Genomic DNA, 13936 nt, shown 5'->3' with positions numbered 1-13936 from the left:
TCTGGTCTGTCACCAGGCCTGAGGTCACCTCCTCAATTTTACTCTGAGTCTATTTACTCCTCACAGATGCCAAAATAATATTTTAGATGTGCCTTGGTGATCTAGAAGACTCTTGCTGCCCTTCTTGCCCTTTATCCCCACCACCCGCCCTCGCACACAGGGTTCAAGTTACAAAACAAGTGACCAGTAGTTCCTGTGAGACATGCTCTAGCGGACCTTCTTGCCCCAAGCCATTCTGCCTTGCTCTGCCTGCTTGCTTGCTCCTCTCCTCTCCTTGCTCATGAACTCAATACCTATTCATCCCCAGGGATCTCAGCTCAAACCACCTCTCGTTGGGGAGGCCTGCCCTGACTAGCTCCCACTTCCTCCTACTTCAGTCATCCATTCTGAAACTGGAAATATTCCATGCTTGCTCCCCTGCTTAGGGCCCCTGCCTGGTCACCAAGCAGGAGCTTTTCTCTCTCACTGAGTCATGAGCAGTTAGGGGACAATGACTGTGACCTTTATTTCTGAGCTTGGGTATAGTAGCTAAGGTCAACCAGGAAAATAGCATTTAAAGAGAAAAGGACCTGGGGTCGGTGTTAAGACATAATGGGTAAAGCCTCTGCCTATGCTGCCAGCAGCCCATAAGGTATTGGCTCTCACCCTAGCTGCTTTACTTCTGATTAAGTTCCCTGCCAATGTGCCTGGGAAAGCAGTGGAAGACGGTCCAAGTGTGTGGGCCCCTCCCATGGACAGGGCAGTCTTGGCTGAAGTTACTGACTCCTGGCTTCACCCTGGCCTAGCCTTGGCTGTTGTGGTCACCCGGAGAATGAATCAGCAGATTGGAGCTTGCTCTCTCTCTAAGTCTGACTTTCAAATAAATAAAGAGGAGAGGATTCAGGAGAGAGCCTTGGAATTGTGGGTAAGCATTGTCAGAGACATGGAAGGAAAACTGGGAGGGGCTGTGTCACTGAAGCTGAACCAGGGCCGCTGAGCAAGAAAAAAAATCACTGCCAGAAGGTTAAGTAGGACAAGGTATACAACATGTTACAGCAAGGCCATGGGCCGCCTTGGGGAAAGCAATCCAGAGAAATTGGACACAGACCAGATGGCAGGGGCTGGAAAGCAAGGGGGAGGTGAGGATGTTGGAGCAGCTGGAAGATTCTACCTGTTTAAGAAGCCCTGCTGTTTGCTGCAACCAAATGTATCTTGAAGACATTACACTGAGTGCAATCAGCCAGTCACCCAGGGAAAACACTTAATATGAGGTGCCTGCATCCATCACAGGCACAGATGCAGAAAGCTGGATGAGTGCCGTCAGAGGCTGGGGTGATGGGATCACTAAACAAGGACACAGAGTTTCAGTTCTCAAGGAGACAAATATACTAGGGGCCTGGCATGATGGCTCAATTGGCTAATCCTCCCTTTGCAAGTGCCAGGATCCCATAGGGGGAGTGGGTTCATGTTCTGGCTATTCTACTTCCTGTCCAGCTCCCTGCTCATGGACTAGGAAAGCAGTGGAGGATGGCCCACGTCTTTAGGACCCTGTACCTCCATGGGAGACCAGGAAGAAGCTCTTGGCTCCTGGCTTTGGACCAGCCCAGTTCTGGCAGTTGCAGCCATTTGGGGAGTAAATTAGTGGGTGGAAGATCTTTGTCTCTCCTCCACTCTGTAAATTTGCCTTTCAAATAAAAATCAACAAATCTTAAAAAAAAAGAAAGAAACATGTTCTGTGACTGATGGTGGTACTGGGTGCTACTCATGTAAACGTAGTTAGTACCACTAAGCTGCACATTACAAAATGGTGGAAATGAGCAATTTAAAATTTGTATATTTTACTCTGATTTTTTTTAAAGTGCAAAAAAAAAAATAGCACTGCTATTAGGAGAATAAAATGAAAATGGATACAAAAGGACATGGGATTGAGATGGCTCCGTTTTCCTTCTAACAAAGGCAAATTAAGCATGTTGATAAACTGATAAAAGTGAGTTAAAGGGAAGACCCAGGTGTGCAGACCCTGGGAACTGGCTTTGGCTAGAGGAAAGCAGGCTCATCACAGAGATGAGGGGGCGGAGACTGCTCAGGGGCTATACAGTGGCCTTTCCTCTGCTGGCTGGGAAGGGGGCATGAGCTGGGGAAGACCTGTAGAACTTGTTTGTGGGGATGGGGACACATGGTGAGCTTATCAGGCAGCTTGGTGAATCTGGATCAGATCTGCTGGTCACGGTGTGCTAAGTGTCTTGGCTGCACAAGAAGACGTGTAGACAGCTAGTGTAAATCACAGCCAAGCTTACAGAGAATAAAGCACACTCCTGGAACTAAGTGTGCTGGGAGATCCAGGACTGAAGGACTGCAGCACTGTGAAAGAGGGGCAATGAGTACTGAGGCTCTGGGCACATGGAGAAATGGAGGATCAGAATTCTTCACAAGGGAAAAGAGCAGGTGACGTGAAATAAGAGCTTAGAAACTAAAGGGTGATGAGACTTAGGTATTAGTGAGTCTTTAGGTATTAGTGAGACTTTAGTATTTCTTGGGTGGGACATTTTTGGGATTGTAAAAAACCCAGGGTAGCAGAAAAGAAATTTAACCAGGGAAGATCAGGAAACCTCAATCCTACATTTCCATGTTTTTCTACCCAAAGGGAACAGATAATTAAGGTTATATTTTAGAAAAAAAATTTTTCCTGGGAGCCAGTGCATTGCCTTTACTGGCTAATCCTGTCTGCAAGCACCAGCATCCCATATGGGCACTGGTTTGTGTCCTGGCTCCTCCACTTCCCATCCAGCTCCCTGCTTATGGCCTGGGAAAGCAGCAGAGGATGGGCCAATGCCTTAGGACCCTGAACCAGTGTGGGAGACCCAGAAGAAGCTCCTGGCTCCTGGCTTTGGATCAGCTCAGCTCTAACTGTTGTGGCCACTTGGGGAATGAACCAGCAGATGGAAGATCTTTCTCTGTCTCTCCTTCCCTCTGTAAATCTGCCTTTTCAATAAAAATAAATAAATAAATCTTTTAAAAAACCTTTTTTTTTTCCCTTGGATTCAATTTTCTCTTTAGTATGTTTCTTATTCGAGTATTCCAATTCTTCTCTTCAGGAAATCCTTTATAATCAAGCTATTATCCAATTTAATATGAAATTTCCTCTGTTTCTGTTTTTATATAATAAACTCGGAATTACACCTGTTGTTCACTCAATTATGGACTGATAGTCTTCAGAAAACACAAAAGTTCACTACGAGTCATGGAAACAGAGGATATTTCCAGGGCCAATATTTTCTAGGTGATAAAATACCTTCAGCATGTCAAAAATATCAGTAAAAAATGAACCATCAAGTCTTTCAAAGGCTAAGTGTGCATATTTAATAATACCTTGGTCATGTGGCCCTGTACAAAACAGTCGTTGTCAAAGGGAACCTTGGGTTTTAAACTGAGAAGGAACCATTAGGAAAGAAAGAGGTTCCTGTCCTCACTGCAGACCCATGCTACTCAGTATGAATGTGTTTCTCTTTTTATTTGTCATGGACTCTTTCTTACACAACATCCTCTCACTCCAGGAATGGCCAGGATGGAGACAACTGTTCTTTTGATCCTCTCTGAAGTCTGAGCAGTTGCCACAGAGTCTCAAACAATGCACCACTAACGTATGTGCACACAAGCTTGCTCCATGCAGCAGGACAAAGGACCAGCCACCAACATTTTCAAAATAGGTCTTCCTCTTTTGTTTAGATTCTGTAGAAAACTTTTTGACATATGTATTATTGAATCATTCTCTAGTTTAAGGGTCTCATGTATCTTTGCACAAGCTGGGACAGTAGTTTGCTACTTCGAAAATCTAATATCTAACATCTGAATCTGTAGCAGGTGACAATATGTTGTGACATGAGCACGCGAGAGTTTCACTGAGTCCTACCTGTGTGTCCGCGGAACGTGGTGACCAGAGTGCAGCTTTCTTGCTCCAGTTTGAGGATTGTGACTTGGCCTGAGTGGTCACCGATAAACACATGCCGAGTTTCAACGTCAAATCTATCATGTAGGCATTAAGGATTATTTCTCAAAATTGACTAGGGGATTTACAATAAAGAACAAATAAGCAAAAACATAAATAGAAGAAGAAATGTGGAATTCTAGTATGAGAAAAGTTCAATGATGGTGCTGAAAGACACAAAGTGGACTTAATAAAATGAGGGACACAGGTACTGCAGGATAACAAGAGTCAACAGGTAAAGATGTCACTTCTCACTATGGTAATTCATAAATGAAATATAGGCTCAACAATGACATCAATATTTTTTCTCCATAAATGTTAATCCCAAAAATCATATGCAAAGATATAGAAACAAGAAGAGGCCAAATACTTTGAAAATAAGAATATGATACGCGATAAGGGGAGATTAGTGCCCTACCAGATATTAAAATGTTATGCAGTTTCTTTAATTAAAAACATAGTATGATGTTAAATAGACCAATAAAATAGGACAGAAAATTCTAGAAATAGTCCTGAAATCATACAAACATTGAAGATGCTTGGGCGCTTCACATGAATAAGGAAAAGATAAATTTAAACAATAAAGCTGGGGCCCGGCGCAGTAGCCTAGCAGCCAAAATCCTCACCTTGATTGTGCTGGGATCCCATATGGGTGCTGGTTCTAATCCAAGCGGTCCTGCTTCCCATCAAGCTCACTGTTTGTGGCCCAGGAAAGCAGCCGAGGATGGCCTAAAACCTTGGGACCCTACACCTGTGTGGGAGATCTGGAAGAGGCTCCTGGCTCCTGGCTTTTGACTGGCACAGCTCCACCCATTGCAGCTGCTTGAAGGAGTGAATCATCAGATGGAGTATTTCCTCTCTGTCTCTCTTCTCTGTGTTATCTGACTTTCCAATAAGAACAGATGAATCTTTTTAAAAAGTAGCTTATAAAATTGGCACAATCTCTGTGAACTTGACCTTCAGGGGAATCCTTCTATTCACAGGCAGGAATGGCTCACTGTCCTCACCTGTGCAGCAACATGCTGATGCTGACCGCCTGCTCTCCTTCTGGGCGTCTGAACACAGGCTAGGCGGAAGCTGTCAATGTGATCAGCCCCCAGTAGAAGCCCTGGGCACCCGGCCCCTAATGAGCAGCTATGCTGGCTGGTGGAGCCTAATAACCGTAATTCCAGGGACACATCCTAGAGACACACTGGCAAAAATACAAACAGGCACAGCCTGATTCATCCCATATTATCTTATTAGTGAAAGCTTGAAATAATCTGCAATATGGGATTACTGAGTTAATGACGTTACATCCACACAAAAGAATGCTATGCAACTAGAAAACAGAAGTGAAGATCTTGATTCACTCACACAAAACAATTTAACGATGGTATTACTAAGTGGGGGAAAACACCAAGTCATGTAAGAGTTTATCAACTGTACTATCTTTGTCTAAGAAACGGACGGAAATGTAAATGTGAATGAGCGTTCACACATGAGTGAGTGTTCATTTAGGAAAGGAAGCACCAGCATAACCAGGATCTAATAGAAAGGGCTACCCACGGAGGAGGGTACAGGTGAAGGGGCAGTGAGAGCTGAAGCTTTCCTTTAATAAGCTTTAAATTTTACAATCTTGTAAATGAGGGGTCTAGCAAGGTGGCATAGTTGGCTAATCTTCAGCCTGTGGCACCATAAAGGCTGCCAATTCGCATTCCAGTTGCTCCACTTCTGATCCTGCTCCCTGTTTATGGCCTGGGAAGAGTAAAGGATGGCTTAACTCGTTGGACCCCTCTGCCCACATGGGGGGATCTAGAAGAAGCTCATGGCTCCTGACTTTGTATTGGCTCAGTTCTGGCCATTGTGGTTTTGTGGAGAGTGGGCCAGTGGATGGAAGACCTCTCTGTTTTTCCCTCTCTCTACAAAATCTGCCTTTCAAATAAAAATAAATAAAATATTTAAGAAAATTTTGTAATTATCTTGCAGGTTAAAAATACACAAAATGAAAAGAGGGGGAAAAAAATCCCCTACCTGAAAACAAAACAAACTGAACTATCAGGTTAGTAAACAGTCACATGGTTGAAATAATTATTTCAAATGACTTTAGAACACACCATTTTGAATGCAATTCTTTGCAAAATATAATGTAAGGACAAAGAAAGCTGAAAAGAAATCTAAAATCTCACTTGTGAGACTTACTGTTACTGTAGTATTATTCTCACTATTGTGAACCATTTAAATAAAGCACAGGATGATGCAAATAAGGAAATACTGACGTTTCAGCCTAAGACACAAGAATCCAGTGCCTGGTGCGATGGTTCACTGGATAAAACCTCACCTTCCAATCATTGGGATCCCATTGGTCAGAGCTTCATGTCCTGGCTGCTCCACTTCCCATCCAGCTCCCTGCTTGTGCACTGTGAAAGCAGTGGGCGATAGCTCAAAGTCTTGGGACCCCTGTACCCATGGGGCAAACCCCAAAGAAACTCCTGATTCCTGGCTTCCGACTGGCTCAGCTCTGATTTTTCTATCTCTCCTTCTCTCCATATATAAGATCTGTCTTTCCTATAAAAATAAATAAATATTTTAAAAACTTACCTAATCAGAAGCCAGTGTTAAGGTGCAGCAGATTAAGCTGTTGCCTGTGATGCTGGCATCCCATATAGACACTCTGCTGTCCTTTTCTGATCCAATTCCCTGCTAATATGCGTGGGAGAGCATCAGAGGATGGGCCTCTGCCGGCCACATGGGAGACCTGAATGAAGTCCCCTGACTTTGACCTGGCCTGACCCTAGCTGTTGAGGCCAGCTGGAGAGCGAACCAATGGAAAAAGGTCACATGTTCTCTCACTCTTTGTAACCATTCATTTAAAACAAAAAACAAAACCTCTCTGTCAGGAGTGGGAGGAAAGATACGTGACAGCCTAAGAAAGGTAATGTCAGAAAGTCAAAAAGCTACCAGAAACTAGAAGACACATATAAAAAAAGCAGGAGGAAGTAGTAAAGGATGGACAGGCAAGGTCGGCTTTTTAGGGCAACAGAAACACACTGTATGATAATACAATGGTGAGGATGTCATTATACATTTATCCACGTCAATGGGACACATTGTACCAAGAGTGAACCCAGTGGGAACATACACTTTGAATGATACAGGGTCATGATGATAACAGATGTGGCTCTCTGGTGGAGGGATTCTGGAGGAGTGTAGGCATGAGTGGGGACAGGAAGGGTATGATCTTTGTACTTCTTTCTTCTTTAATGTGCATATAGAACTATTCTTAAAAACAGTCATTCTGATGAGATGCTTAAGCCAATGAAGGTAAATTCAAACATTTAAAAAATGGAAATTTATTGAAAAATATGGACTATTAAAAAAAAAAAGAAAACCAAACAAAAAGCCCCAGCACTTCAAAACAAAACAAAACAAAACAAAAGCAAAACACAAACACCAAAAGCTAAGGGTTTATGAAAATACAAGATCCCTACTGGAGGTAGCTAGGGCAGTAAATCTTCACTCTGAAAACCAGCTTAAAAAGACTTAATTATCCTGCTTTCTCTAAAGTAATTGTATTTCAGCGTAATCAAAGAGCCTTAGCTAATGATTCTACTAGAAGAATCATTAGGAGAAAATTCTACTTTCTTCTTTTTTAAGATTTATTTTTACTGGAAAGGCAGGTCAGATTTATGGAGAGAAGGAGAGACAGAGAAATCTCCCATCCTCTGGTTCACTCCCCAGGTGGCCACAACAGCTGAAGCTGAGCCAATCCAAAGCCAGAGCCAGGGACCAGGAGCCAGGAGTTAGGCACTTCATCTTGGTCTCCCATGGGGGTACAGTGTCCCAAGGCCTTAGGCCACCCCCCAGTGCCTTCCCAGACCACAGCAGGGATCTGGATGGGAAGTAGAGCCTTGGACTTGCAAGCTGAATATTTAGCCATTGAGCCATTATGCCAGGCCTGGAATATTCTACTTTCTGAAAGAATTCCAATTACCACATGTAGAAGAATATGACAGACCTGGAGAATGGCTACGTTTCAATTCTAACGACAGGACTAATTCAGGCAATACTCACCAATGGCAGAAACTAGTTTTTAAAAGAATAAAATAGGTAGGGAAGGAGAATGGCACAGCATTGCTGCCCAATCTCAGTTAACTGCAAGGCCAGTCCCCGGCTCACAAGTCTCCCAGCGGGGACTATCATGAAGCGTACACAGAACCATCTCTCGTCTCCCAGGGTTCTTAGCAAAATGGTAAATCAGAGGGAATCAAGATTTTAAAGGCAACTTTCAGTTTTCAGAAAATATGAGAGGAGAGGTAAAAGAACGTGTAAACTGACATCACAGAGGATTGAACATTGTGGCAAAGAGGATTAAGCTGTCACTTTACAAGAGAAACCCATAAGGTGTGTTTGAGTGTTGGTTCCAAATCTAGCTTCCTGCTGGTGAGCCTGGGAGGACAGCAGATAGAGGCTCAAGAGCTTGTTTCCCTGCCACACACATGGGAGACTCAAAGGGAGTTCCTGGCTCCAGACTGGTTGTGGGGTAAACTAGTGATGGAAGATCTTTCTGTTCTTCCCCCTCTGTTTCTCTGCCTTTCAAAGAACAAAAACAAAACAAAGCAAATTACATTGCGAGAGAGATCGATTTGGAGTGTGTAACTGTCTGCAGAACTGGTTCTCTATGTTTAACTTGCTTTCAGTGGCATAAAAAAGTGAAGAGGGGGGATACTGCTATTTACAAAGAAATATTTAGAAGATGATAATCACATGCAATATGTGGATCATGTCTAAATACAAGTTCCAATAAATCCACTGCAAAAATCCATTTGCAAAACAATAAGTGAAATTTTAAAACAGGTTATTATTCAACATATCAAGGAGTGATTAACTTCCAGATACAATAGCATTGTGATTACTGAAAAAAATTCATATATTTAGATCTAATGAAGCATATAAAGATGAAGTGACATAAGGTCCAGAATTTACAATTGTCTAGTTAAAAAAAGTAAAATTATGAGAAAAGATTAACAGTGCAGGAGAATGATGTGTATACTATCCTAATTTCTATAACTCCATACATGTTTAAAATTGTCTCATTGTAAAATATTAAAGGACAAAGCATATGAAAAATTAGATCCTTTTTGCAAATGATCAAATTTATGTAAGATATTAAAATTTATGAGGAAAAAGAGTACCTTAGATTTATCTTAATTTTAAGAAAAAAGATTTAAAAAAGACTCAATTTGACTGACATCAAATACTATTTACAATTGCAACAGCATTCTCAAAAAAATTTTTTTTTGAAAATAAAAATTCAACAAAAGCCATTTAGAAGAGTTTGAAATAAAATGAAAGCACAGCCTTGAAGCCAGAGTGATTGGCATGAACTACTGAAGCAAGAAATTGAGATGATCTAGATAGCTTTCCAGAACTGTTTATCTGCAAGGAGTAAGTCCAAGAGATTACATTTAGGGGGGAGATATTTTACTACTGAGGGTGACATTTGGAAACATCTGGAACATGAAGAGAATCTTAAAATCAGGAGTAACTGGATTCATTTTGTAAAACATGAAAAATGTGGTAACATGGTCAGATAATAAGACATTGATAAATAAGACTGGATTAAGAATCTACACATTTTATACTAGCAAGTGAGGTTAGAAAAAAAAATTATCTCTATTTCCTACCATTGGTTCACTCCCTAAATGTCCACAAGTGGCAGAGTTGGGAGCTGGGGATTTGGTCCAGTTTTTCTGTATGGTGGCAGGAAGGAGTCCAGTTACTGGAGCCACCACTTGTTGTTCCCCAGAGCCTGGGGAGATGGAGTCACAGTCCAGCTCAGGATTGAATCAGGCATTCGGATATGGAATATAGGCCAGAAGGTCTAATCTCTTCAGATTTCTACACAAGATAAGCAAAGTATCAGAAATTATTGAGAAATTGGTAATTCCATTCATGAAATGGTTAGTTTCTGTCTTCCCTTATTGCTCTACTTAAAAATTTTTTTTTATTTTTGTATTGCATAGTTACTGTTCCATTAAGAGACTTTAGAGAAGAGCAAAAAGGAGAGACTTAATTCCATCTGATTTATTTGATCATTTGTTGACTTCAATGGCTCACAGATGGGAGAAAAGCAGTTCATCTCTTATTTAAACCATTAGTTGCCATTAGGAAGACAAATAGGGGTATTGATATAATTAGAAATATTTTATGTAGCTTTCATCAGAACTTACTCCTGCTTTCTTCATCACTTACAAAACTGAAAGCATGTGGACAGTGGCAGAATGAAGGGAAGAGAGGTGGGTGGGTGGTGGCAGTGTCTCATAAATTCATGCATTTAAAAGTTTAAACTGAAAGGTGCTCCCTAATACTGCTAGCTTGCCTGTAAAATGGTGTCTACTAGCCATTTGCAGGGAAAAAACTTGCATCTTCAAGAAATCTCATGGCTCTTGGCTGAGATCCTCTAGGGGAAGCACAGAGCTTTTGTGTCATCAGGGTTTCACACCAGAAAATATTCAAGACTATGTGCTGGCATTATTCACCAAATAATGATGGTGAGGCAGAACTGGTCAAAGCTGAGGAATGTTCTTGGAGGAATTGTCTGTTGCAAGGCAGCTTCCCTTTACCGTAACAGTGATGCTGCCTGGATGGCTCTTGCAGTAAGAACTAAAGCTTGGATGCCTGTACATACCCATAACACACTTCTGATTCCCAACTGCATGAATTTCTGCTTGGTAAACCATTCAAGGTGGCCAAAACCTGAGGATGACTTTTAGAGATGCCTAAAGTCTCAAACTGGTGGGGAAAGTCCTACATGATAGGCTACTACAATGAGGACAAGTTTAACCATGTGTTTTTCATACTTGTTTTTCGGACAATTTAAAAAGTTAAGGCAAGATCAGTAGGATCCTGAGGGTAAGATCTCTAATTTTGTCTGCATTCTTTGGCTTGGCTAAGTGATACAGAAAACAGATAGTAAATATATCACTAGGCTTGGACAGTGAAATGGAGGTCAGTGTAAGAGCAAATTGTAGAGGCCATTAGTTCTGTTCTAAAAGGGACAATGCAGTATAATGGGGAAAAACCAGGAGTCTAAAGACTTGGGTTCTGGTGGTGGTTTTCCTACTAATGGGATGGTGGCCTGAGAGAGGGAATGGGATTCTTTCTAGGTTTAAGCTGGCTTATCTATGACATGTGGGTGCTACAGATGAAAAACTTTCATTAATAAACAAAAACCACATATATTCAAGGTCTATAACATGATGATTTTATGTATAACTGTAATAATTATCAGTCATTAATTAACACATCCATCACTACCAATAATTTACCACATTTGTGCAAAATTGTGTGTGGATGGTAAAGGAAGACAGAATGTTTATGGCCCCCTAAAATTCAGATATTGAAATGTAATGTCCAAGGAGACGGTATTTGCAGATGGAGTCTTAGGAAGGTGACTGGATCAAAACATAAAAGCCTATAAGAACAGGTATGCCCTTATCAAAGAGCTCTAGAGGACTACCTTGGCCCTTCTACCATGTCAGGACATAGCGAGAAGATGATCACCTGTGAACCATAATTGTATCTCACCAAAACTGCTGGCACCTTGATCTGAGACTTTTCAGTCTCCACAAATGCAAGCAATATGTTTTTGTTCTTTACAAGCCACCCACATAATGGCAATTTGTTACAGCAGCCTAGAGAGACTAAGACAGAAGCAGGAGATTAAGGACCCATCTACCGCTAACACTACTAGAAGTCATTTATTTGGGATGGGCATTTGGCCTAGTGGTTAATGCCTCACACTGCTTGCCTTGGTTCTACACCCAGAACTCTTCGTGATTCCAACTTCCAGATACAGAACCTGGGAGGCAGAGGTGACAGCCCAAATGTCTGGGTTCCTGGCTCTCAGCTTTGGCCCCAGATATGGTACTACTGTGGGCTTGTGGGGAGTGAACTGGAAGATGTGAGTTGTCTCTCTCTATTATTTTTTTGAAAAGATTTATTTTATTAATTTTTATTGGAAAGTCAGATGTACAGAAAGGAGGAAAGACAGAGAGGAAGATCTTCTATCCGCTGATTCACTTCCCAAGTGGCCACAATGGCCAAAGCTGAGGCGGTCTGAAGCCGGAACCCAGGAGCTTCTTCCAGGTCTCCCATGTGGGTGCAAGGTCTCAAGGCCTTGGGCCGTCCTGAACTGCTTTCCCAGGCCCCAAGCAGGGAGCTGGATTGAAAGCAGGGCTGCTGGGATTAGAACCGGCGCCCATATGAGATCCTGGAGCATGTAAGGGGAGGTCTTTATAGGCAAGGCTACCATGCTGGGCCCTCTCGCTGCCTTTTAAGTAAACAAATAAAAGTAATTGAAAAGAAATCATTATTGTGTTGGCAACAGAGGCCATATATTTCAATTGAAGCACTCTGTTGCCCTGGACAGGCTGTCAGAAGGCAGGCTTTGCTGGGTCTTTTGTTCTCATGTGGTTCTACTCTCCCAAAGGTTCTCCATTCCCTATTGTCTTTGCCTCTGGTTTTCGTGGTAACTTGGCACTTTATATCCTTTCACATGGTCATGCCTGGAGTCTTAATTTTGTCTTTCCAGCAAGAATAACATAAGCCTATACATACACAAAAATACACCTACTACCACTTAACTGCCAAGAATAGCAATGCATTGATCAAATTACCCAGAATCACTAAGGTATTTTATAAATATGGGAATGAAAACTAGAAATTAAGTCCTACTTTGTTCCTTCGTGCTTTTACCAACAAGTGGTCTCTCCCAGCTACTTCTCATTTGTCATAGGTGGAGAGTCTGAAGGATTTTTACTGAGAACACCAGGATCATTCACACACGCCCCTGGAGTCCAGCGGCCAGGTGTGAGAGTTACCCAGCAGAAGCACGTGGATGCCAGCAACTTGAGATTCCATATTATTGTTCTCCAGGTCCTGGGGAGCCCTCACACCTGGAAAACAGTGTGCAGCATCAACATGTGGATCCTGGCCAATCCTTTCAGGTCATGACATGATAACCTCTCGGTAAATAATAAAATGAGTAAGAAACCTGTGATTCTTTGCTGGATATCAAGAATGTTCACAACCCTAATACACACGTGAATGTTACCTTTGTACAAAAGCCAAAGATTTTATTTTGGTGATGGCTTCATCTCAGTGCAGCTTAATTCTTGCTGAAAGGTAAAGATGTCAAACTAGGCTGCATCCTATCCAGGTGTCAAAGTTTGTGTCACAGTAGACAAAATGCTCAGCTGGGTTTGTTATTTCCAGTGAAGTTATCTCACTTCACTCCATCTATATAGAAATCCTAAATGAGTTAGGAACATCTAGGAACAACTTAATCAGATGGTGCAACTCAACAAGTGACAAAACATACACTTCTCAGACTGCACACAGCTCAGATTTTCACGCATCCAAGAAATTGACAGCCACTTCTGCATCCTAGGATTTTGTCTGGTAAAGGATACTGCAGGCCAGAGGCCACGGCACTGGTGCGATAACCTCCCAGGCGCTGTCCGCTCTCTGAGCAGTGCCAGGCGAACTGCTTGTCCTGTCCTGTGCTCAATACCCACTCCAGTTCCAGGACAAACAGGACCATCGTCACTCTGCTCTGATGTGCTGAAAACCAACAGACAAGAAAACAATCAACAAAGCACCCCAAAGAGGCTGAAAAGCATGGTACACAGAGATGGATTCTTCTCTTCTCCCTCTCTCCTTATAAATAAATTGTGAGACCACCTTAGGACAGAACAGAATAGCGGTTCTCATTAGGGATAGAGGTGGGCCTGGTAGTCACACATGTCTGTGTTCTTATATGAGTTTTAAACACTGTTTAATCCTTCCCAATGCTTCCAATTCAAAAGGCAGTAAAGATGCCCCAACTACCTGTGCCCTAGTCACCCACGCAGAAGATTCACATGAAATTCCAGGCTCTTGGTTTATGACCATCTGGGTAGTAAACCAGCAGATGGAAATCTGCCTTTT

The 13936-nt window shown here is 42.1% G+C and overlaps 1 protein-coding gene across 1 annotated transcript in view; it reads right to left on the bottom strand.

Annotated features, from left to right (window-relative positions):
* Positions 1-13936, bottom strand: part of LOC121168042 (WD repeat and FYVE domain-containing protein 2) — a 159053-nt gene that overhangs the window by 25510 nt on the left and 119607 nt on the right. Inside the window, exons 5-6 of the mRNA XM_040997808.1 lie at positions 13420-13570; positions 3890-4002 (exon numbers count right to left, since the gene is read on the bottom strand). Coding sequence (XP_040853742.1) covers positions 3890-4002; positions 13420-13570 — 264 coding nt within the window. The remainder of the gene's footprint in view (positions 1-3889; positions 4003-13419; positions 13571-13936) is intronic.

The sequence above is a fragment of the Ochotona curzoniae genome, unplaced genomic scaffold (genome assembly GCF_017591425.1).
Source record: "Ochotona curzoniae isolate NIBS_2020 unplaced genomic scaffold, NIBS_Ocur_1.0 patch47, whole genome shotgun sequence".
NCBI classification, from domain to species: Eukaryota; Metazoa; Chordata; class Mammalia; order Lagomorpha; family Ochotonidae; genus Ochotona; species Ochotona curzoniae.
The sequence above is the reverse complement of the archived record's forward strand: the minus strand, read 5'-3'. Positions and strand labels throughout refer to the sequence as shown.